Source organism: Ruditapes philippinarum, unplaced genomic scaffold, assembly GCF_026571515.1.
Source record: "Ruditapes philippinarum isolate M1 unplaced genomic scaffold, ASM2657151v2 ctg3328_1_1_1_1, whole genome shotgun sequence".
Classification (NCBI taxonomy): Eukaryota; Metazoa; Mollusca; class Bivalvia; order Venerida; family Veneridae; genus Ruditapes; species Ruditapes philippinarum.
Window position 1 is genome coordinate 14417 of NW_026856772.1, and position 26202 is coordinate 40618.

Sequence of the window (26202 nt, forward strand, 5' to 3'; positions counted from 1 at the left end):
TGAAACTGGGGTTTGTTTTGACCCGACAGGACTGAAAATATTTTTCGAATATTTATGCACCACTTGATGTAGATCTAGACAAATAACTTTTGTGCAAATTTGGAGATCATTCCCTCATCCTTATTTTGAATCATCGTTTTATTGTGCAAGATGACCGGAAAATCAAGCCAGGAATCACACAAAAAATATACTTTTTATTGATTATGAGTATATTTCGTTATAAGCATGTGCAAATAAGTGCAAATAATAATCAATCTATGTTACAATTAAACATTTTAAGGTGTTTTGACTTCGACAAGGCTCCTTTAAACTCCTAGTCAAAGTTTTATTGTATATATCAAAGTATATGTAAAACAGTGCTTGTTCACTTTTGCAAGACAACAGTAAAATACTTTCAGTAAAAATAAATAACACAAGACAAATTTGTTACATATAATTTTATCTATTTCATGTATAAACATAAGCATTTAAAATGATTATCATAAAAGGTTGTTCTAGCTTTTTATATAAAAAGAGTTGATCTTTACAGAAGAAATTGTACATAAATTACTTGTGGGATAGATAACATTAAAAGTAAACAAAACATGTTAATGTAAGCCGCATATAAACAAATACATGTATAGTTATAAAATTAATATTCTAATGCCCGCCATAAAAACGCTGAATTAGAGCCTCGTTACCGCTGTAAACAGTTACCCTCAAGCTAGATATTCCGGTCTGTACCAACAGCCAGTGTTTGATTCTTTTTCTTGCATATTACATGTCAATTATTTTCGGAACAGAAATTATGCAAACTGATATTCTCATTACGCACTTTTTTCTCATAGTAGCGTATGAACATACAACTTCATTCATAACGGAAAAATGACGTCATCCTAAGAACGCGATTCATTCATAAAAGGCGCGCGTCAATGACGTCATTTAATGCACGCGACTTGTCTTACATGGGGGGTGTAAGCACCGGTGTAAACGGTAGATAATCCTGTCTGAGATGCAAGAAAACATTAAAAGTAAACAAAACATGTTAATGTAAGCCAGATATAAACAAATACATGTATAGTTATAAAATTAATATTCTAATGCCCGCCATAAAAACGCTGAATTTAAATGTATGAAAGACAACTATACTGTAGTTGTGTCTACCTTTAAATGAAAATGTGACAATTTGTTTGCTAGTACAAACCGTACACATTCCAAAAAGAAACACAAAGTCTTGATGTCCTTATAGATGTCAAACCTCGTAAGTTAAAATTTATTTGCTGTGAATAAATTACTCCTTATTAGTCAACACTTTATTTGTTCTCATACAAATCTTGTCATTTTACTGCGCTTAACTTTTTGTTGAACATTTCCTTTTGTATATCTTATATGCTGTATTTCTTTAATTTTTCATTCCATAGTGTAAATTATTTGAGAGTTTACATCCAAGAATTTGCAAGCCGATTCTGCGGTAAGAAATACATTGTCGCGCACCTTGTTAGGCTACGTTTAAAATCATCAAATTGAATGCAAGCCTAGAATGCTTCCTTGCAGATTATGGCCATTTCAAAAGCAAGGTATTCATATAATTATGTCTGTGAACTTACTACATAGCATTGATATTGAATAATAATAATAATTACATGTAATAATCAGACGAAGGCAAGAAAACAAAAGAAAGCCAGAAACAGATGCAAACAGTATGAAAAGTACATCAAAGTAAAAAAAGTCATATGTTTACAAATAAACATCCTGCCTTATGTTTATTTGAATAAAAAAATGAGTAAAAGATAATATAGAAATGTAAAACTTGTTGATTGTAATCTTACTTGCCATGCATTTATAAAAACGATATAACTAATACATAACAGAGTTATAGGGTATAAAAAAGCAAATAATTGTACGTTAATCACAATTGTATATCACATTTTGTTTCTTAAATAAACAACATTTTATAAAAGACCAATAAGATTGGTCAGACATTGCCCTTGTCCGCTCAAGTCAACTGAGGAGGTACTAATTGAAATAAAATCTGTAAACGTCGGTAAAATACATCTGAAAATGAAGAAAATATTCATAAAGGGGTGTCTGTTAAAATAATTACAAATGTATCGCAGAAAAAACGCATATATCTATAATGTCAATTTTTTGTATAATGAACGTGTGAATAAAGATGACATTTTTTTATTTTCACATTGAATGAATATTATAACTGAAAAGCATGTAACATATCTGTTCAAGCTTTCATATATCCTTTATTTACAGTCTTGGAAATTACCAAAATTATGTTAAAGATTCTAAAGTTAACGTTACCTGTAAATATGTTAACGCGAAAAAGCAATTATCTCAGTAAGAATGATCACAATATACGCTCTGAAAATATCACAAATAAGCACCGCAATGATATACTGGAAAGTAGAATAACTTATACTTACCAAGAAAGGGCACTTTGAAATTATAGTAAATAAACGGAATATAGACAAACAACCCGGAGAACACAAACAAGATGGCGTAGAAGAAAGTGATTCTGCCGGTTTGTATGATTGGAGACACAACGAGGTATATTGACATTATCAACACAAATATAGGTATAAACAGTGGAACCTGTGAAAAAAGTAAACGTAGAAAGACATTAGTATCAAATCTAAGAAATGAAAAAATTACCAAAACGAAAGTTATAATCTGAACTTTTATCTATATCTGTTACATAGATAAATGTAATTTAAGAAGTAATGAATAACGAAAATAAAAGAAGAAAAAAACATTGCAGACTCGAATTTTTTGTTCAATGAGAAAACATTAATAATGGCACATCATAGTAGTGAGAAAGATAGTCACCTTGTAAGGTCTGTTTAGCTTCGGTTCCGTGTACCTTAACACTAGCAAGGAAGCAACGGTCGTTCCGTACGCAATCCATATACAAAAACTATAGAAGTCAATCAGGGTACTGATATCTCCAGGTATTAATGTTATCATGGAAATAATAACCTAAAATAATCAAACAAAAGAAGGTTATTCTTGTAGATGATAAAACCCTATAAGGTGCAAAATAAAACCACATAAGGGGCATAATAAAACTCTATTACGGGCATAATAAAAACCCTATAAAGGCATAGTAAAACTATATAAGGGGCATAAAAAAGCCTTATTAGGGGCATTATAAAACCTTATTAGTGGCAAAAAACAACCCTGTTAGGGTCATATTAAAACCCGTGTAAGTGGCATAAAATCCCCTATTAAGGACAAGCCGTTGTTTACAACAGCAACAAGAAACTTGTAACTCATTGCTTAGTAAAGGTTGGCTTCAGGAACGGATTGAGATTATGTTTATAAGATAAACGCATTTTCCTAACATATTTGGACAAAATAAATTCTGTACAAACCATTAAACACCAAAATGTATAATAATATGATTTAAATACATAAATACGTATATAGTAAATCAATTACATGACTATTCAGGAAACTTTGGACAATATGTAAAACAGAAAAGTAGTGTCCACTTATTAGAAATCTGAATTTCATGTCACCGATGCCGAGTCATGAAAATGACAAACGAAAAGTATTGTATAAAGTATCATGGAAAAAATGGAAATACTTTTTTGTTTTTGTATGGTTAAATGACTTAGATGCAAAAACCTGAGATCAATCATAAATTGGAGTATTGCCCTTGTTTCTAAATCAAATGATGAAAATATAACACGAATAAAAAATGTTTAATTATATAATTATTATGATTTCTTAAAAGCTTTTTAAAACTTAATTTCATTCAACTTACTGTGAATAAAATTGACGCCATAGGCGTTAATCTTTTGACTTGAATGAATGATAAGATCTTCGGAAAATGATTATCACGTGCAGCTGCAAAACACAACCTACAATAAAAAATGTAGCCTTTCTGGTACTGATATAATATGTTTTAATGAGGATTTGTGAACTAATTTTATCAATACTGAGTTACTCAAAGAGTTTAAAGTGTCTCAACGAGTACAAAGTGACTCAAAGAGATAAAATTGACTCAAAGAGGTTAAGCTGACTCAAAGAGGTTGCATTAATTTGTATCAGAAAATTGTGTTCAAAAACATGCAGAAGAATAAGAGTAAAGAGTTAAATCGTAAAAAAGTAAACATAAACATTACGTTACATACCGTCCAGTAGCAAACAAACTACCATTTGCTGATCCAAGACACGATAACACTACAAACACTGGCATCACCCATGACATCACACCAAGCATGTAGGAGGACCAGGTCTAAATGGAACAGTAAGAAGTAAGCTTGTAGTTCTGTACGTTTATACGGTTTTCATTTTTTCTACTTAATACACTTGTGAATCATCTCAGATGTCTTTTCAAAAACGAGTTACATACCAAAGTCTTTATGTGTTTCATAGGATGTTCCATAGCATATATTTTTAAACAGTCACAACTGCTGTACTGTTGATACAGAGTAATGTTTTAACTTTTTAATTATTTAACGTACAGAGCAGAGTCTTTACAATGATGTAATTTTATTTATTAATAACACGCATTTTGCCTACAATATCTTTACAAGAATTACTTAGCAATACAACCATGAAAAAAAACACACATTATTAAATGGTTTAAATATATTTACCACTGCCACAGCGTGAGATAATAAGACCTCCTCCTTTGACATTACAGCAAAATAGCCAACATTGGCAAGGAAATATGCAATCGTTGTGAGAGGTATTCCGATTAGGATACTGCGCGGCAAATTTCTAAAAATAGATAGCAAGGGTAAAAATAATATAGACCTTACCCAAAAATAGAGCATTTAAAATAATATATGTTAAATAATATATATTAAAGTTTTGCTCTTTTTCAGAACAAAAGGCGTTCAATTACATCAATGAAGACATTATTGGCCTATGCTTGTTTGCGATCTGATGAAAATGTTGCAAGAAGTACATGTATTGGATGACATGGAGAATCAGATGCCCTTTTGGTTTTTTCTATTATTTATATGGTACTGTAACCCAGGTATATTTCCAATGATAATATTGTCACAATTCATTTGGTTCATTGTGGTTTTACATCAAAACAGGCTCAAAAAATAAAATTTGGTTTGTGATTCGTATCGTTAAATGTCAAAAACAAGTTTTACAATTTAAACCAACGAACTGGAAAGCACTTGAAAAAAACTCATATAAAATTACTTTATTTATTTTTTCTGTTTCTCGAACTTTGTTGCTCAGTATTAATGTGATACTTTAAAATGTTCTGGAATTTCTTACTTTTCAGGTTCCTTTAACTCTTCAGTAATGAAGTTTAGGTTGTTCCTGAAATGAAATGTTAAATGTTTCTATTATCACCAATCTTATATTCAGTTCCCTAACATAATTCTCTTTGATGAAAAAATTGTTCAATCAGACTTACTTCATACCATGCATAAACATTGAAGGATATATTAATGGTTTTTACTTTAATATCGAAATTGGATAAACAATTATTCAAACATTTTGACGTAGTAATTAGACCCATACCATCCGTCGTATGCCCAAAGACCATTGTAAAATGCAATTGCTATGAGAGATGGGTCCTTCCTCGTGTCATCAAAGCCGGAAGTTATATTTTCTGTATCTCCTTTAAAAAGAACCGATTAACACTGTAAATCAATTACACTTACATTCAATTACAATTTTAAACTTTATGGTTTAACGTTGCCTTTCTGTACAAATAAAGCTTATAATATTTTCCCTTACATTTAAATGGTTCTCTCAATAGGACTCAGTAAGCTTATTAATCGATTTTGATAAAACCCAATGACTGCAAAAAGGGAAATGATTTGGTCCAATTTAAGCACTTTATTTCTACATTTGTAGGTATGTGCTTTGCCTTAAATATTTCGATTCATTACAGTTATATATCATTTGATCCATTGATATCTTACCAAATTACCTATTCATTGAAATACATTTTTCAATACAAAAACTGAAATCAAAAATTCGAACGAGATAAATGATATAAAAAGCAATCTGATATGACGCAATTACCTATCAATCACTTTAACAAGGAAGAAGTTCTCAATATAGATGAAAGTATATTCCTTGTATTAACCTTGTATAAATGGCCTCGATTCACTACAGATCAGGATCAAGATCAGAATCAAATTTAAAAGCTCAAATAGTCTGCATTGTTTATCATCAATGAAATAATATTCAATATTTAGTTGATAAAATTGGAGTAATGGCAAGTTTTAGAATAAATTGATCGTCATTTAACAAGGTATAGGCATTTTACAGTAAATCCAAACGTTGATCCTGATCTCAAATTGATCCTTACATTTTTTGTATTTGTTTTGTTATTTGTCGATAATATCCCGAAATAGGCTTGCCCTTGTGCACACAGCATTTTTTTTAAAATTTTGTTTTATGTACCATTTGTTTCTAGAAAAGTACGATCAATTTTAGTTTTATAAAACAATTAAAATATAAACAGGATCATTTGATCCCGATCCTGATCTTTTGTTAGTGAACAGGAGCCAGATTCTACATTGAATGAAGGGGAATATTCCTTAGTGAACAGGGGCCAGATTCTACAGCTAGTAAATTAAGGGGAATAAAGAATCATCTACAAAAGTCCGGTTAATGTTTGATCATCCCTCTATTCATACAATATTAGTTTTAATAAGTTCATATATGTACCTGAGCAAATCTTGACAAGACCTCCCAAAGTGATGATACAAATAGCTATAAGTTTTGTAACCGTGGTAACATTCTGAAGATTGGTGGCCAGTTTCACACTGTGGATATTCACCGCCGCTAATAACACTGCAACAAAACGTTTATAAAAAATATGTACACAAAACCAGACTATTCAGATATATGATCTATAGTAATTTGTTTAAAAAATGGCACTTTGATACATGCGACTAAAAATTCTATTACAGTTAGAAAACAAGCTACAAAGATGTTGTGCTAGTTTCTCGTCAAATACGATGGTTTAGATTCGCTTAAATAAAAGCATATATTTCATAGGTAAATATCCCACTCCCACACTGTTAGTTTAAAATAGATTTTACTCGTTCCTTTATTTTTAGTGATCTTTATGATTTTCAAACATTAAATATTTTAGATTTTCTTCGACGTTTTGTATAGAACCATAAAATTATGATATGTATTTGAATGACTATATGATATAATTCAACTTTTATGAATGCCTGTCTACAAAACTTCATCTATGTCATTATGTTATATCCGGGTATACAAATAAAAGAAATTGTATTTGTTATGCAATATCTGCACTTAAAATACGCAATACAAATATTTAAATATTGATGAAAAATCTTCTGAAAACACTGCATTCAACTAAACAGACACAAAATTACGACCTATCAAAATGATTTTTAATAAAATACCTCAATCATTTAAATTATAGATCCTTGCCCTTAATAGTTTTCGTTAAAGTTATCTTAATCTTAACTCTGTTTGCATATGTATTTACGTTATAAAATAATTACCGCATGAAAATCCATTCAATAAAGGGGACTCCACTGACGAATTTTGACATAACAGGACTTAAAATATTTTTCCCGAGATTTGTGTGTACACTGTACCATTTGAGGAAGGTCTGTGTGAAAATTTATTTACTCTCTTCGTTTTTCCACAGTAGTCATTTCTATTGTACAAAAATTTCCCAAAGTAAAAAAGCGTTGCACGCTTTTCACTCAACCTTGGCTAAGAATCGCAAATTTAATTGTGATTAAAATTATCCTGTGAAGATTTTTTTTCTATTTTAAGTGATTCACTTGATGTACGTATGATTTTCAAATTTTAAGTGTAAGGGTACAAGTGGAGCTCATTTAATAATAATTTTAAAAAGAAAATGAGTCAAAAGATACAATCTATACATTACAATGACTCTTAAACTATTTCTACATTTTAATAGCTTTAATTATTTGTGGTGACATCCCATCCTAGGTTTGCCCTTGTTCCCTTGTTTTGTTTGGTGTCCTGCTGAGCTCCTTTTCTGGCGGTCCTGTGTTGGGGGATGCGTTCATTAAATGCCGTCCTTTCCTTGTTGATCGTGTTTTTTATATTTTGATAAGACAGATTTGAAGGACATACTAAAATAAATCACAATATGGAATACTCACACATGGCCAGGACTGTAAACATTTTTACAACATATAGAGGCGGGTCTGTACAATTAGGAAAGAACGGCTTAGCAATATATGTTCCTAAAGACAACGTCATCACGCTAAACTGGATGGGCCGAATGATTAACATCCCAACCTGGTATAATAAATGTAAAGCATGTATACTTTAAAAAGTATGTCAGTAAACATAAGAAAATCTTAAACTTTTATAAATTTAACGAAATATTATTTTCGTTTTGTTTACCTTAATATTGCAGATATACGAGGGATGACCTAGAGATACTTGAACTTTGTTAATATGATAATTATCTATCTAATTATTATACAAATTATTATGTTTTTTTTTACATAAAGTTCAATGTTTCAAATATAATTTTTAGAATTTTCCGTATAACATTATTTGAGGGTTAACTCCGTGTATTTCTTGGTTATCCCTCACAATCATTGTTTGTCTTTATGTTCTTATTGTGTGCGAAATAAAATGTAAGACTGTTAAAGTTAGTTTGTTAGTTTGCAAAGATATAATTATTTACACACTCGAGAAACTGATCACATTTACACGAAAACATATCCATTGGAAAATTACAAATAAATACGTTAAAAGTGTCTCTCCATGAAGAGGACAAATTAAATAGTAGTGTTCGGAAACAGACTTTGTAGAAATGAAAAAAAAATCATATGTTTGATAATTAATTTGGCTTTGTCACAAATAAAAGTTGTTCTAATTAAGTCAAATAATCCACGCAAGTACAAAACCTAATAGTGTACCCAATCAAACATGAATGCGACAACTGTACCAAAACGTCTTTTGCCGCTCCCGAACGTGTACATAAGGTATGCGTGTTCTCCACCGGATCTAGGAACACATGTACCTAACTCTGCATACGCCAGAGCACCTGTCGAAAAAAACATAACTGATTTTACTCAATACCAAAAACCAGAGCACCTGTCGAAAAAAAATATTTAAAAAAAACAACTGATTTTACTCAATACTAAACTAAATAAAATTACAACTTCATTCAGGTTTTTATGCCCACATCCTTTGTATCCAAAGAATTGAGGCATGTTGTTTTCGTAGTGTTTCTCTAATTGTACCCAAATTGAAACTTGAACATAACACTTTCATTTCTTAAAGATGTACTATGCTTAAATTTGATATTAAAAAATATTGATAATGACTACACAGTCCTTTTTTAAATATAAAATAAACATGTTTTGACTTCAAACAAAGTAGATATGTTATGTTTTAAACTCTATATATAATAGTTGGTCACAGTATGGATATATTGTGTTATTAAAAAGCTGGTACTTTTTTAAAAGAAAAGACCAACTTAACTTGACCTGAATAGGGAACTGTCATTACAATTAGACATATTCAGTAAAAATTTCATAGATTTCAATAAATGTCTGTTGTTAAAATATTTTTCTCAAGGATGAGCATAGTATATCTTTAAGTTAGAGTATATTTTTATATATCCATGTTTTTATATTTATTGTTTTATTTAGATAAAACAATTCGTCATTTACTTACCTAGCATAGATACGAGTCCACATGCTACCCAAATTATAAGGCTAAAAGCAACCGACCCCGTCCCTTCAAGTACACCTTTAGGAGAAATGAATATTCCAGAACCTTAAATAACAAAAAAATCGAATGGTTTACAACGTATAAGGACTGAAACTAAAATCATAACGCAAATGCATGTATTGGCAACTGGAACATAAAATAACTGTGTCTGTAAATGTAAGATATAGATGAAACAGAGTCGTCTATGGTACCAACATCTTCGTCGAACAAAGGTAACAAACAATAAAGTCTAGATTGAGCCGAAGTAACAAACTAAAACATCTTGATCGAGCCCAGGTAACAGGCAATAACGTCATGATCGAGCCGAGGAAACAGACAATAACGCCTTGATTGAGCCGAGGTAACAAAATATAAAGTCCTGATAGAGCCGAAGTAACAAACTAAAACATCTTGATCGAACCAAGGTAACAAACAATAAAGTCTTGATCGAGCCGAAGTAACAAACTTAAACATCTTGATCGAACCGAGGAAACAGGAAGTAATGCCTTGATCGAGCCGAAGCAACAAACAATAAAGTCTTGATTGAGCCGAGGTAAAACAATAACGTCTTGATCGAGCCGAGGTAACAAACAATAACATCTTGATCGAGCCGAGGTAACAAACAATAACATCTTGATTGGGCCGAGGTAACAAGCAATAACATCTTTTTCGAGCGAATGTAACAAACAATAACGTCTTATCGAGTCAAGGAAACAAACAATAACATCTTATCGAGCCGAGGTAACTGAAGTTTTTTCATATATATGTGAACTATGATCGCTTGACATATATGATCTAAAAACATTTAAATTATACCTACTAGTATGTTAACAGTAACTAACATTACCAAATTGATATTACACCAACCGAATTATGAATAATATCACATAATTATAGCCCGTCGTAGTATTAGATGTACATTTACATAGTTCATATTACCGTGGAGATAGTAATAAATTTTAAGAAAGGAAATATACAGATAAAATCTGATATATGTGTCCTTTTTATATCTATTTTTATGCGGATATTTTTACAAGTTCAAAGACATTCGGATAAATCCGTTTGTCTTATCCCGTGAAAGGCTATGACTCTTCGTAATCCAATAACCAGGTCAATGTAGGGATAACAAAAAAGAAGGTTTCATTTTAGGTACCTGGCATATTTATTAGCAAAATGTATTGGATACTGACAAAAGAATTCGTAAGTTAATAAAAGTATCATATTCCCTTCAAAATTGCCACAGATATAGGCCATGGAAAGAGCCCTTCAATTATAATTCATAAAAATTGAATATCACCAGAAGTATTATATATTAATATTGCAAATTTGCATCAGTAAAGTTCCAAAAGCATGTAAGGGCTATGAATCCTTGATTGAGAAAATTTAGTAACAACCATATTGATATGCGTAATTCGAGCTGTTAAGTAATTCATTACTAATAATTAATAGTTACAGAAAAGCCCCCCCCCCCCCACTCTTAACTATAGGGACCGCGTGTTTAACATATGCACGTTGTGCTCCAACAATGCCTTACGACCGCATGTACGCACGTAGTTTCATTACAGCATGACACCTATCAAAGTGGATTGGTCTACAATCGGCACACTATTCCAAATATAGCTAAAAACAATAGAAATGTATCGTTTGAATACAATTATTAGATATTTCTAGAAACAAAAGAAATTGTTTATAGTGTTCTAAGTGATTAAGTTTGAACATTAATGTGATGAATAATATCATGTTCTAGAACAGTTTATTATTTGCTTTATAGATTTGTAAAATCGGATCATGTATCCAACAATTACCAACAGCATTATTAATTATATATTTTGTTGCGTGTTGTTATGTATGATAAAAAATGTTATATACATGTTTATTTATAGTATAGACAGCCATTCCATTACGGACCATTTCACTTAAGTTTCTGCTGAAATAAGTGCCCTACATAGCATCCAAAGCTTGACCTTTTTTAGTACTGTCAGTATGCGATCTTGACTATTGAATGGTTTAATGTATATATAAACTCAAATTCACTTTAATTATGTTTCTAACTTGCGGACAAGATTAAAATAATGCCCTAGATATCATCCAAAGTTTGACATTTAGTTCTTTCAGTATATGATCTTCACTTTCGAATGGTTTAATCTTTATATAAACTTAATTTCACTTTAATTAAGTTTCTAACTTGCGGACAAGGCTAAAATATGACATGACCTAGACTTTAGACAACAGCTTGACATTTCAGTATTGGCAGAATGCGATCTGGTCACATCTTTATTTGACTGAAATGTCGTGACATTCAGACGTTGTGGAGGAGGCGTGCATTGTTCAAGTATTTGTAATCGTGCGATGATAAACGAGTGCTATTTACATTTCATACGAATCTTGTAAAGGTTTCTTTATCATATGTTATACAATTATTTGTAGTTTTTACAAACATAACATTGTTCTGCACGGTTCAGTTTCATGATTTTTTATGGAATAATAACAAGAGAGCCATGATGGCCCCTAAATCGCTCATCTGACCAATCGAACTCATCCGAACAATTACCTAGACAAGCATTCTGACCAAGTTTCATGACAGGCGAGTCAAAAATGTGACCACTAGAGTGTTAACAAGGTTTTTTCCATATTTGGGCGGTGTGATCTATTTTTTTTCATCCGAGATGACCCATGTTCGAACTTGACCTCGAAATCATCAAAACAAACTTTCAGACCAATTTACAGGATATTTGGATCAAAACAGTAGCCACTAGAGTGTTAATAAGATTTTCTATTTTTAGCTCCAGAGACCTAGTTTTTCATCCGAGATAACCCATGTTCGAACTCAACCGAGCAATGACCTAGACAAGCATCCTGACCATGTTTGATGATGATTGAGGCAAAAATGTGACCGCTAGAGTGTTAACAAGGTTTTTCTATTTTTAGCTCCTGTGACCTAGTTTTTCATCTGAGATGACACATGTTCAAACTTAGCCGAGCTATCACCTAGACAAGCATTCTGACCAAGTTTGATGATGATTGAGGCAAAAATATGACCGCTAGAGTGTTAACAAGGTTTTTTCTATTTTTAGCTCCTGTGACCTAGTTTTTCATCCGAGGTGACCCATGTTCGAACTCATTCGAGCTATAAACTAAACAAGCATCCTAACAAAGTTTGATGATGATTGAGGCAAAAATGTGACCGCTAGAGTTAACGAACAAGTGTGACGGACGACAGACGACAGACGACGGACATTCAACAATCCTAAAAGCTCACCCTGAGTAAGCTCAGGTGAGCTTAAAAAAGTTTTGTATACGTGTATACCACGCACATTCAAAGGTGTGTTACAACCTGAATTGTAATAAAACCTGAATTGTAATAAAATTATTACAAAACTGGTTAGGATGCAAAAATATTATTACATTAAGGCTGTCAACCTGAATTGTAATAAAACCCGAAAATGTAATAAACGGCCAAAACTCAAGAAAATGTAGTAAGAAAAAGTCTCTTTTAAAAAAACGAATATTTGGACTCGACATCGGAATTTTTATAAAACTTACATGGAAGCGAATTTAAACTCAAAGAAAATACATTTCAAATTTGAAGAGCAGAAATGAAATCATAAAGTTGATGACAACCTGCATTCTTTAAAGTGCTTGACATGCAATACTTTCTGTGCGTTAAAATACGCACTTTTATTCCTACGATACCATAGAGAAATTGATTTTTAAGGTCACATTAATGTTAATTTATTGATAATATGAAGGATATAATATAAGGGAAGGATAAAGTTCATTCAAATGTAACAATCTTAATACAATTCCAGAAGAATTGTCCATATAGTATCTTAAAAACAATCTGAAGCGTAATGACATCGTGAAATGTAACAAACTCTGATACGTAGCATTTTCATTTTCCACCAAATAATATATTTTTTGAAGATCATCTTTACTAACGATATAAAAGCAATAAAGAAATTTTGCTTGCTTGGTGTATAGAAAAGTTATTACAAAACCGGTTGAACTGCCAACAAGTTATTACAATTAAGTTGACAACCTGCAATGTAATAAAACTCAAAATGTAATTAGCTTTCTGAAAGTTGTCTTTTTCTTAAATACTTCTTTAACAACAACAACAACGAAAAAGAAAGAACCGATGGACAAACCAACTACTAATAAAAATAACGTTAAACATCAGTTGTAACAAATGTTGATTGTTTGATATAAATGAAAATGTAGGAGTAACAGTAAAAGTCAAGTGTAACAATTTTCATAAAAAAATGAATAAACGGTTGAACTGCCAAAAAGTTATTGCAATAGGGTTGACAACCTAAATTGTAATACAGACTATAAATGTAATAACCTTTTTGATAGTTGCCATTTTCTGAAGTAATTGTTTAACACGGAAGAAATGATGACCAAGCCATCTATTGATCAACAATAACGGTAAACATTAAACATCTAGTAATTTTAATTGTTTGATATAAAGGATAATGTACAATTTAATACAAACCCGATTGACCTGCCTAAAGTTATTGAAATAGGTTTGACAACATAAATTGTAAAACTGGAAATGTAATTTTTTAAACCTTTTTGAAAGTTGCCTTTTTTAAATAATTATATATGTTTTTGATATAAAGTTTGATATAAAGTGTAATGTAGGAGTAACAGTAAAAATCAGTTGTTGCAATTTTATTATTTATTACAAAACCGGATAAATTGCGACAACAGTATTACAATTTTGTTCACCTGAATTAATATAAGATCTCGAAATGCAACCAGTTATGAGAGTTTTCTTTTGACGAGTCCAAATTCGTTTTTTAAACACCATGTGTGTGAAAGAAACTTTTCTTACCACATTTTCTTGAGTTTTGACCGTTTATTACATTTTCGGGTTTTATTACAATTCAGGTTGACAACCTAAATGTAATAATATTTTTGCATCCTAACCAGTTTTGTAATAATTTTATTACAATTCCGGTAACATAGTAACTCGTGGCCACGACATAGTATCTCGTTGCCACGAGATAAATAAAAACACACACATGTCACCTTTCTGCCACCGTAATCAGACATTAATTTTGACTATAGCTATTTGTTGGGACAATTTTGTGATCGAATTAGTCAGTTTGTACGTACTGCACCTGTTAATCTAGTTTATACGATAACATGAGAAGAAATAAGTCCTGGTTTATTGGCGTCCGCGCCGAAGCGCGGCGCTCTTATGGAATGAGATCAGATTTTGTGAAAGGGCGACAGCAACTTCTCGAGCCTTTTAGTCGGTCATAATAAAAGCCGAAAATTCCGATCGGTATGAGGGTGCTTGATTATTAAATAAGAATGAAATGTCGCGATATGTTACAATGAATTTTCGCAATGCAAACATTTACAAATGAAATAACCTTTTCCGTCAATAAATCGCGCTCTTCGGGGTTTTTTTATTTATCATTTTGTAGTACACAGTCGGTTATCATGTCATGGTATGTTATTGTTGTACATGTATCCTAGAATGATCAGTTGATGACCTAAATATTCCAAAAACCTATTTATTATCACTCCTATCGGTAAATGCCGGTCTCTCCCGGTCTATTTTGACCAGGATTTACTAGTGACCGGCGAATAGTACCACACGTTTATTGTCCGGTCTCTCCCGGTTTTGGAGTAGATGTTTGATATCGTTACAATTAGAAAAAAACAACAATAGCATGTTTCATTTTATCTATATGAGATAAAAACAATAAATATGTACACGGATTTATATGTAATATAAATTCGTGATATGTACAATAATTGAGAAAAAGGTACATTTTTTATGGTATTAAAATGACATTATCAACTTTGAAACATTTTATTTAATTATTCAATTTGTTTAGTAAAGATGCCGAGGAATTATTCAAAGTTACAAATTAGATTTTATGAATTATTCAATTGATCGATAATTTAAAAAATGATAAAGAAAAATACAATGTACATGTACATGGTTTAAGAATAAACAATATTATATATTGAAAGATAAACCATAATTTACTGACTTTTTCCAGTTAAGCTTTGACTTATAATCGTCGGTCAATATGACAATTGAATTCTTAAAATTTATTTTACAATTTTAATAAAAAAGAGTAGTAAAAACTCAGTATTAAAATAGCACATAAAACACAAAAAAAGAATAAAAGAAAACAATATTCATAAAATTTGTATTTTTTTTAATTAAAATTAATAGATATTACAATTATTGTATAATAAACAATTATGCTCAACATGATCAACATGGTAATATAACCAGTGTCATATTTTTACTAACTTAAAGTGTGAACAGATACCTTAAGGGGGTCTTCGCTAATAGCGATAACATGTACATAATAAGGGACAAATGTGTGGTACGTGTTGATCATGCGTTACACATATGGATTATAAATGATTGCATACATGTATACTTACAAATTATTTAAATGCAATTTTAACCCAGAGGACTATGTTGTATTTAATTTGTTTAAATATGAACGATCCATTATAGCACAATTTAGATGCGGGATTCTTCCACTTAGAGTCGATTGGAAAACCGTTTAATGGTAGACTTTGTAGGCTATGTAGAAAACGAAATCCATTTCTTGCTTAATTGTCCAAAATATAATGAGATATGATCGCAGTCATTTGATGAATTATTAAATGATAATGTATTTATGGATTTGTGTGTCCATGACAAATAAATCTTCTTGTTTTCAAACCATGTTAGAAAGATTGCAAAAATACTGAGTGAAAGCTTATTTACATAGACGGACTATCATTTATAAAAATACTGAAGTGTAATTATATGTTTTACCTATTCGACCTCACAGGATTTTCATGAAAGCTTATCATCGAACTATATACACTATAATGATAAGTTTAGGCAGGTGTTATGTTTTAAACATATTAATACCATTCATATATATATATATATTCATTAGACGTTAATTCAACTCGATTGTCTATGTTTAAATAACTGACGTTTTTCTATAAACAGTGACTTATAGGTCCATGGGGCCGGGCGATTTATTTGTTCTGTAATTGTTTTATATTTGTTTGTACTATATACATGTATCGCAAGTCACTATAATAAATAAATTTTTCTTCTTCTTCTTTCTGTATATCCGTTGCTATTAATAACCACGATCATAAAGAAATAACAATCGCCTCGGTCAATATTAATTTTTACATATCACATCATATTCAACAGCTAAAAAGTCCATATTTGTATAATATTCTAATCTCTAGCATGCTAATCAAAGTTCATAATGAACAATGTCTTTCGTCCGCTCATTCATAAGTGGTATACATTTCTGGTAGTTTATAAGAATATCTTGTCATCATATGTGTACTAGTTCATCTTCACTTGCTGCATTTCTTGCTTGGACGCCCTTTGATGCTTTGCATCAATGCTTTTCTTGTTTTATTTGGAAGGGACATTGCCCATGGACAGCAGATAGCCTATAAGGTAAAATCCTTGTCTGATGAATAATTTAGAACGGATAAGCCATAGTTTTTATAACGCAAAGAAATCATTGCACCTGATCAGTAGTTGACATCTAATAATTTCGAGGTCATTGGGCCAAAAATTAGGGTCAAAGTGACGCTAAATGTAAAATTATTGACCAGTCAATAAGTTTTGTAAATAGCACTTTTACAGGCTGTTGAAGTAGGGATATCCTTGTAATATAGCACATGTCTAGTTAATTAGGGAAATTCATATAAATGGTGTAATCTGATTGGTTATTTATCTCGTGGCCACGACTTAGTAACTCGTGGCCACGACTTAGCTATCTCGTGGTCACGACTTAGTATAACTCGTGGCCACGACATAGTATCTAGTGGCCACGAGATAAATAAAAACACACACACATGTCACCTTTGTGCCACCGTAGCTCAACCCTTTTCAAAAAAAATATTATATAACGAAACTGATCATAGATGCCATATACAAAACGTATTTACCTAATTTATATTTGGCTGTTTGAAGACTATTTTTCAGTACTTGTGTAAATTTATGAAATCAGGAAGAACAATATAATCGAAGTATCAATGTAAAACTGATGTCACTTATAATTTCTTAGTATGTTGTTTTAAAAAAATGACGTTTTCTATACAGGAACTTTTATCTTGGGAAATAATTACTGTTCGCTATCAGTTTCTCTACTTGTAATAGGGTTTGTAGGCGAACAGCATGGATCCTGATCAGACTTCGCGGATGCGCAGGCTTGTCTTGATCCATGCTGGTCGCAAACGCACTATATTGATTTTGTCATGGCGCGACTAAAATGATTAATCTGAAAAGTAGATATGTTCAACATACACATAGAGGCTTACCAATCATAGTTCCTACGATAAGTGCCGTCCCAGAAAATAATCCAACACTTTTCTTCATTTCAGTTTTTCCATCGGTTAAATTTAGTTGACCATTGGAGTTACTCTTCACAACCATCACACCATTGGCATGGCCATTCTTCTCCTTCTGGGACATCTGCAATTAAAGTCTTGTGTTAACAAATATCCTTGCCTGGTGGTAAGGTAAATTATACAAACAAATACGGAAATAAAAAAGATGAGCGTTGGCGATATTTGAGATAGAAATGTTGTTGTTGTTTTTTTTTGTTGTTTTTTTTTTTTTTTGGGGGGGGGGGTTTGTTTTGTTTTTCTTTTTTTAAATATATTCACAATCTTAAGTATTTTGTTCCTGTCCTCAGTTCGTAGAGGATATAGAGCATAACAAGCAATACTTACAATATGTAAAGCGTTACTACATTTTAAATGGTATAAAGTATAAATCTATATCTATGAAATATTTTTATAAAATCTATCAACAGTAAAATTATATTGGTTCCATCATAAGTTGCTTAACACCCGAAAAAGTTGTAACATAGAATATCTCTGTTATCTAACACACGTTAATAATGTACGTATAAACAGAATTTTGAGTAGGGTTTTATCCGTTTGGCAATGATTTTGTGCATGCGTCTTTCGTTTTTAAGGCAATTATCTTCCATGTTTATTTCATACAAGCATTTTAGAAGTATTCTTTTTTTAATCCAAATTATAGTTTTGCAGCAGATATATAGCTTTATACACTTTAAGGGATATTTGAAACTGAAGATCCTTTGAAAATTGAATTTATCTTCCATATTTAAGCATATAAAACGTTTTTGAAACGTTCATGATCTGCAAAAAAAATTCTATTATATACATTAAATGAAACGGTGAAAAATCTGTAAACTCAAAATTTTCCATGAAATTATAACTATATGATACTTTTAAATTTTTTATAGCTAACTGAAAGAACTAAAACTGAGATCCGCTTGGTTTGCGTTAATATTGTTGTGTATATTTGAACTTCCATATCAATAGCAATGAGGAAATAGCATATTTTTAAAGTCTGTCTTTTAATAAACGGATGGACAACTCTTTGTCCCTTCCTCCTAACTGTGATGCTTGTACGTGGTCGCACGGTCACTTTTCTTTACATAATTTTACTCATAATTAGCAGAATAAATCTAATTACAACTTTGTAAGTCTTAATAAGGAGTTTTAAGGCCTAACTAGGGTAAATAAAAATATAATTTGAAGTTTTAAAATCTTAATTAGGACTAAAGAGGAGCTTCAGAGGAACTATGTAACTTCTAATTATATTTCTAAACAAAGACCAATTACGAATTTAATTTCTCTAAAACTTCTAATAAGGACATGCTAAGTCCCAATTAGTTTTAGCCTTTTAGGACATTAAAACGTAACAACAACACTTTCCGCCGTTACTAATGAAACGAGTTTTCTGGTGTTCCTCATTGCACATACGGGAAATTGTGTAGAACCACCGAAGAATCATAAGTCTATAATGGGATTCGAACTCATGGCGGAGAAGGGCAAGCATATGGACACTTGTCCAGTTACAATTTCTCAAAAGTACTCAAAACAATACACTTCAAAAGATGAGTTTTATATACATGTATCGTTGTTGCATCAGTTGCTTGTACATTTGAATTGCAAACAGAAAAGGAAATTTAAAGTAGATTGGTCTACGATAGAAAGCATGCACGACCACAAATATGTTTTATTATAGTATTAAGAATTATATGTGATAATAAACCATGAAAGAATTATGTGGATGTAAACATATATAATGTTCTAGAACAAAACTTTAGTAATTTATCATATAGATGTCATGTGATTAAATCATGTAGAACTAGATAAACATTTTTTGTTCAAGAAATATTTTGTAAGAATACCCAAATAATATTTTTCTATTGTTTTTATCAATATATGAAATATTTCTTGAAAATGTGCTTATATATATAAGATATAAGATGAAAGGAATGAAATATTGTTATTTAGTTAATTATGCTTGCAACAATTTTTGTTAGTCAGAACCTGTTTATTTTTGGTATCTTGTAACAGTTTCTTAAACATACTCATTTGCTATATACATGAAATATCTGTTGCATCTTTAATGAAAAAGTAGTTTGTATGGAACACGAAATACTACTTTGTTTACATTTTGCTACCCTTACGACACATAAATGCATGTTCAGCTCTCCTTTTTCAGTTGTTAAGCGTCTAAAATGCACTTATGCACTTAAACCATTATTTAAACATTATTAGACACATGCTGGCATTTCTAAAGAATTGAAAAAATATGGTTTTTCTGAGACATGATGTGCCTTTTAAGAAAGGAACATGTATAAGAAATAAGGTAGGCTGGTTTTGGAGATAACGACTTTTTAAGTTAAAAGACAGCGGTATACCATAAGTTATGTTCCTCTTGCTCATTGAGTTTGATATATCTAATAACTGCAGAAAATATGGTATCTTTTGCTACATTTGATTTTGTTTTTATTCTAAATAAGTTGATTTCTAACGAAAGTGATATTATTTAAATTGTATTTAACAGGCTTTGTCTAATGTCATCAAATCTTTGACCGTTACAGAAATAGTGGTAAGTTGTTGTAATTTCATGGCAACGACAAAGGGGGGATGGAACATTATTCTTCAGAAAAAATATGATGGTTAAATCAGTTGCTATACCTTCTGATAAGTGACCCCCGTAACAAAAAAGGCGGTTTGCATTTATGATTAAATTTGTATCATGATTTAGCAAAGGATTAAAAAAATCGTTAGGTCTTAATACTGAAAACTGAAACTTCGAGATACTAGATAACCAATACCATATTATATAAAACATGTATCATATAATGAAGTACTGGACTTTGTATTATAACATAACATAACATAACATAACATAACATAACATAACATAACATAACATGACATAACATAACATAACATAACATAACATAACATAACATAATACATCGTGTATTTTCTGGGATAAAGCCCATTATGCCTCATAAATGCTTTTGTTTATTTTTATTTCTCAAAACTTTTTAATTTTATAGTGTCCACCAAAAAGTTACTCATTGGTCAATAACCTGGACCATCCTTTTCATCTGTTGCTGTTTTTGTAATAAGTACTGTTTAGGGAATAAGCATTCTGCATGGAAGTCAAAATAGTACCTTGTTTATATTTTGCTACATTTATGACAAATTATTCCACATTTATCGCTACTCTCTTCAGATAACAAACATCTAACATTCTCTAAAACCATTATTCAAACATTTTAAAATTCATGTTTGCCTTTTCGCAAGAATTAAAAATTACTTATTTCTGAGGCATAATGTGTTTTTAAAGTAAGCGCGAACGATAAGCCTTATGGTCAGGTTACTGTATTGTACCTGGCCTGCGATTGGCTGCAAAAAGTGCAGGGAAAACCGTAAGATGCAATGGGACATCAAGTGATTGGATGAAAATGTAATGTTTACAAGTATGAAAATTATTTTAGAAACTGACACTGAATTGTTATGAAAATGATCTTTTCATAAGTGTCTAGGATATTTTTCATATGGATATTTGCATTTTTAAAAAATATATGTCAGTGCCGTGATCAGCAGAATATTCCAGTAAAAGGGGGGGGGGGTAATCATCTTTGGGCGCATTTTGCGAAAGATTTGGTCGGACACCCCTATATAACAAGATCAATTTAATGTGTCATGTGATGGCATGGCATGTCATTCTTCTAGAAAAAAATACATCTTTAGCATGAATATTCAATTTTAAGTTTGGTTTAGTGGTCATTTCTTGTAATGTTAGTGTATGGGAAAATTAAATTATACAGTAGTCTGTCCTAAAACGTTTTCAACTCATGTAATGATTTTATCTGTAAGAAATCGCTGTGTAAAAATACATAAATAATTGGTATGATGTGACAAAATTTACATAAAATGGTTTTAAAAAAACGCTTAATTTGAATTTAATATCCTGTAAAGGAAGTAGAGTGAAAAAACTGTTTATATAACTGGTAATATCAATTCAAATTCATCCAAGCGCTATAGTTGTTTATTGCATACAAAACGATTTCAACTAGGAAGAAGGTTTTTACTCGACACTCAGACTAAATAACCTATTAGATATATTTAGAAATTCTGACATGGAATCGTTTAGAATTGAAAAAAATATATATTTGAAAACCTAGTTTTATGATCTAAACAAAGAAAGAATAGTACATGTAGATTTTTTTTCCTTTTTCATATAAATCTTGAAATACGCATAGCAACCAGACCAAAAAAAACTTTTTGGATACAAAACGTGACCAACCTCAGCCTGACTTTCATCTGTACAAGACAAATAATGAAAACATCAGATGGTCAACGAGTGCTGATCATGATTGGACAAAAACCCTTTGGTGATTTAGATGACGACAACAACAACAATAACATCAGTCCGACAGTTAAGATAGGGTACGCATTCTGGAGCAATAACGTTTAACTAGATTTGTAGTCAGCAACGCTAGGTAAAAAAACCGGCATCCTTTAAAGTTAGTTTGCATATTTTGGACGAACTTAAATGTTAATGTGAAGATCACAAGATTAGAAACTGTGCGGAATTATTAAAATCCTAATTGAAATAATATGTTTCACTACACATTCACGTGTTTATACCTATTTTAAACAGGTGCATTTCTTTGCTTGTCTAGGTCTTTTATACAATTGTACGCTTGTAGTTCAAATACTGTTGTACTTTTCAAATGTCCGATAGTGCGTATTATTTAAACTTTCCAAATATGGCCTTTATGTCCTCTAAAGGAATTACCTATATTAATACAGGTGTGTGACTTTACTCGTCAAGGTCTTTTATACAATTTTAAGTGTAGTTCAAATACTGTTCTACTTAATGTCATATATTGCGTATTATTTAAACTTTCCAAATATGGCGTGTATGCCCTCTAAAGGAAATCGATTTATCATTTTACAGGTTATGCTATAGCGCTTTTTGTATGTCGTTAGTTAAAGATTGAAAATGACAAAAGTTGTTGAAGGGGAGCGATCGTACAAGTAATGAAATGAAAATTAATTAATGGAAATCACAGGTTTTGAACGATTGATTTTGACCAAAAAGAGGAAACATCTTACTTTCAGATGGGAGATAGCTCAAACACTAAGACGGTTAATCCCTATTTTAGTCAACAATTTGTTTCCATTATGATACTCTTTAATCATGCAAGTTTTAAAATTATTCTCTGTGTCACTTTTAATTTTTCCGTCTTTACGTGTATAAAATAGAATACATCAAGTTTTCATTAGGGGCCAGAACTACCTTAATACCTAATCAGGTAAACTTAAAGTCTCATAAATATTACATTTTGAATCATATATGTAGACAAAATGATATAACAACACTAAACTAAGATTTTTAATTTTTCTTGACATTCATTCCCTTATTGTTAGGCATAGCAACATACCAGAACCCCCTTTTGTATAAAAAAGTGCTTAACCTAACGTGCTTGCACAAGTCATACAATGAAAATACCAGATGGTGAACGATGCTGCTCTTGATTGGACAAAAACTCTTTGGTTATTAAAACAACAACAACAACAACAGTATGACAGATGAGATAGCGGTAGGCCTTCTGGAGCAATAACTTTAAACTACATATGAAATAAAGACAGGCCTTCCTAAATTTATTGTACATTTTGGAAGAATTTCAATGTTAATATGAAGAAATTAGAATCTGTATGAAATTATTAGAATAGAAATGATACATTTCACTACACATTCACGTTTCTACCTATTTTGATACAGGTGTGTGTGTCTTTGCTTGTCAATGTCTTTTATACAATTTTACGGCATTCGTTCACGCTTGTAGTTCAAAAACAGTCCTACTTAATGCCCGATATTGCGTATTATTTAAACTTTCCCCAAATATGGCGTGTATACCCTCTAAAGGAAATCGGTGTATTAATTTAAATGGTTATGGTTTAGTGCATTTTTATGTCGTTAGTTAAAGATTGAAAACGACAAAAGTTGATGAAATGGATCGATCTTAAAAGTAATGCAAGTAAAATTAATAAGTGTGAATCGATTGATTTTGGCCGAAAAGAGCAAACATCCTATTTTCAGGGGGAGATAACTCAAACACTAAAATGGTTAATCCCTATTTTTTGGTAATTTCTTAAAGCTCTTTGTCACTTGCTATTGTAAGCATATAATCTCTCTAAAAGAAACAAAATCAAAATTTTTATCTGAAAACCGCAAACAAGTTAAATACTACTTTTACTCATTTTTTCAATATGCAAGAAATAAGGTGCAGAATTTGGCACACCAGCAATATTTTAAGATCAATTTTAAAATGTAGTTCTTCAAACAAGTGATTTAAATATGATTTTAAATGTTAAAATTATTCTTTTTATTGTAATTCGGCCGAAGTTATTTGTCCAAAACGTGAACATATTTGAAAACGTTATCATAGAGCGAAGAGATCCAACCTCCACTCATCCCCTTATTTTTTCTAACAACTTTTTTTCACAGGACGTTAGCTTCAACAAGATTTAAGTAGTACATTAAAATATAAAAGAACATTTCGTGCAATGTGCAATGTCTAGGAGATATCTAAATTGAAATACTAAACTTGAGCTACCAACAGTATAGAACCTGGTCAGACTGCATGGGTGTGCAGGCCGGCTTGCCTCAATACTGGAGACAATGGCAAACCTTACTGGTGGCAGACGCTAATCATTTTCAGGTTTTCAAGTTAAAAGAATGAATTAAGTTCTTAGGCTTTCCTCATTTTTTCGAAGAGTCCATGTGGAAAGAATAATTGAATTAACAAATACCAGAAATCATAGTTACATTAAAAAATATCATAATTTTTTTTTAAATTTTATCCGCATTACCTTTTTGTAAAGGGAAACAATATATATATATATATAAGACATTTGTGTTGTATTCGCTAATCGATACTAATATAATAAAATATAATTAACAAAATGATTTTTTTAAATGTAAACGTTGTAAAAGACTAGATCACGCATTAAACATAAAAACAAACTTTGATATTACCTGCAGCTTTTGGATATTTCCTTGGCTACCTTAATCGCATAAAACTTTTAATAATTAATTTAACAAATGTCAAATTTTCGGTCAAAACAACCTTTAATCCTATGGTAGATAGATATAGAAGTATTATAGGGTATTTCACTTTTAAAGCCTTTTCTGCTTGGCTGAAGTATTACACCAAAAAGTGACGAAGTGTATACAATATTAGTGGGCTGTAGACGAGTTATTTAATTATAATTCTATTTTATGCATAAAACATAACGTGTTTTGAACAATTATGATACACCTTTAAAATAAATGTAAAGGAACTGCACTGAGGTTGAAATGCTTAAAAATTTAAAGTAAGATAATTAAATATAAATCAACTAGGACACTAAAAAATACGCGCGCGCACACGCACACACATCAATAAAAAATTAATAAACAAAAACGTAAACGAATGAATGAATTAATTAATTTTTAAAAAAAGACTCAAAATTTAAAATGAAAATCGATATATGAATAAAAAAAAACTTAAAAAAACACATTCATTATTATTTCTTACTGCGCTAGAAAACTGATAAATCTGAAACTAAAAAAACGAATGACAGGCCCCTTGTTCACAAAGAAAAGATCAGGTTCAGATGTTACTGATTTTATATTCATTGTTTCATAAAACTTATAATGATCGTATCATGCTAGAATTAAATGGTATATATTTGAAATACATGTATAAGTAATTGCTTATTTGCAAAGAAACCAACCTATTTTGGGATAAAATAAACAAATAACAAAACTAATGCAAAAATAATTGGATCAAAATGAGGATCAATTTTAGGATCAAGATCAACTTAAAATGCTCATATCTTGTAAAAATAACATTAACTTTATTCTTAAATATCATCAATATGCTATTTCAAGTCCAGATTTAGCAAGTTTACACTGAATTTTTAATATATGAGGATAAATAAGGGGGAATATTTGAGTTTTTAAATTTGATCCTGATCCTGAAATCTTTGTGAACACCGGGCCTGAGCTGTAGCGGACAAGTTAGTGGTATATATATATACACCAAATGATATTTAAATATCTCTAAATTATTTCATGTCCTGTCATGCCAAAAAAAAAACAGTGTGGGAGTTTAATAAACTTTTATAAAC

At 30.9% G+C, this 26202-nt stretch overlaps 1 protein-coding gene across 1 annotated transcript; it reads right to left on the bottom strand.

The window, feature by feature from the left end:
• Positions 1-416: 416 nt before the first annotated feature.
• LOC132747661 (b(0,+)-type amino acid transporter 1-like) lies at positions 417-25241 on the bottom strand. The gene is made up of 14 exons (XM_060737106.1): positions 25067-25241; positions 17992-18145; positions 9631-9732; positions 8868-8995; positions 8097-8235; positions 6646-6771; positions 5485-5584; positions 5236-5280; positions 4596-4719; positions 4128-4231; positions 3758-3854; positions 2818-2967; positions 2415-2583; positions 417-2034 (listed from the first exon to the last, which is right to left on the bottom strand). Exons 2-14 carry the CDS (start codon positions 18143-18145, stop codon positions 1976-1978), a joined length of 1497 nt encoding a protein of 498 aa, XP_060593089.1. The 5' UTR covers positions 25067-25241; the 3' UTR covers positions 417-1975.
• Between the last annotated feature and the right edge of the window lie 961 nt (positions 25242-26202).

What these genes read in the sequence shown, in the direction of transcription:
- LOC132747661 (XM_060737106.1), bottom strand. Translation starts at nt 18,145, where the DNA reads ATGTCCCAGAAGGAGAAGAATGGCCATGCCAATGGTGTGATGGTTGTG. An exon ending in GTTTACAGTCCTGGCCATGT is followed by an intron (nt 6,772 to 8,096) that starts GTGAGTATTCCA and finishes GTTTTGTTGCAG; the next exon opens with TGTTATTAGCGGCGGTGAAT. An exon ending in CTTTGGGCATACGACGGATG is followed by an intron (nt 5,281 to 5,484) that starts GTATGGGTCTAA and finishes ATTTCATTTCAG; the next exon opens with GAACAACCTAAACTTCATTA.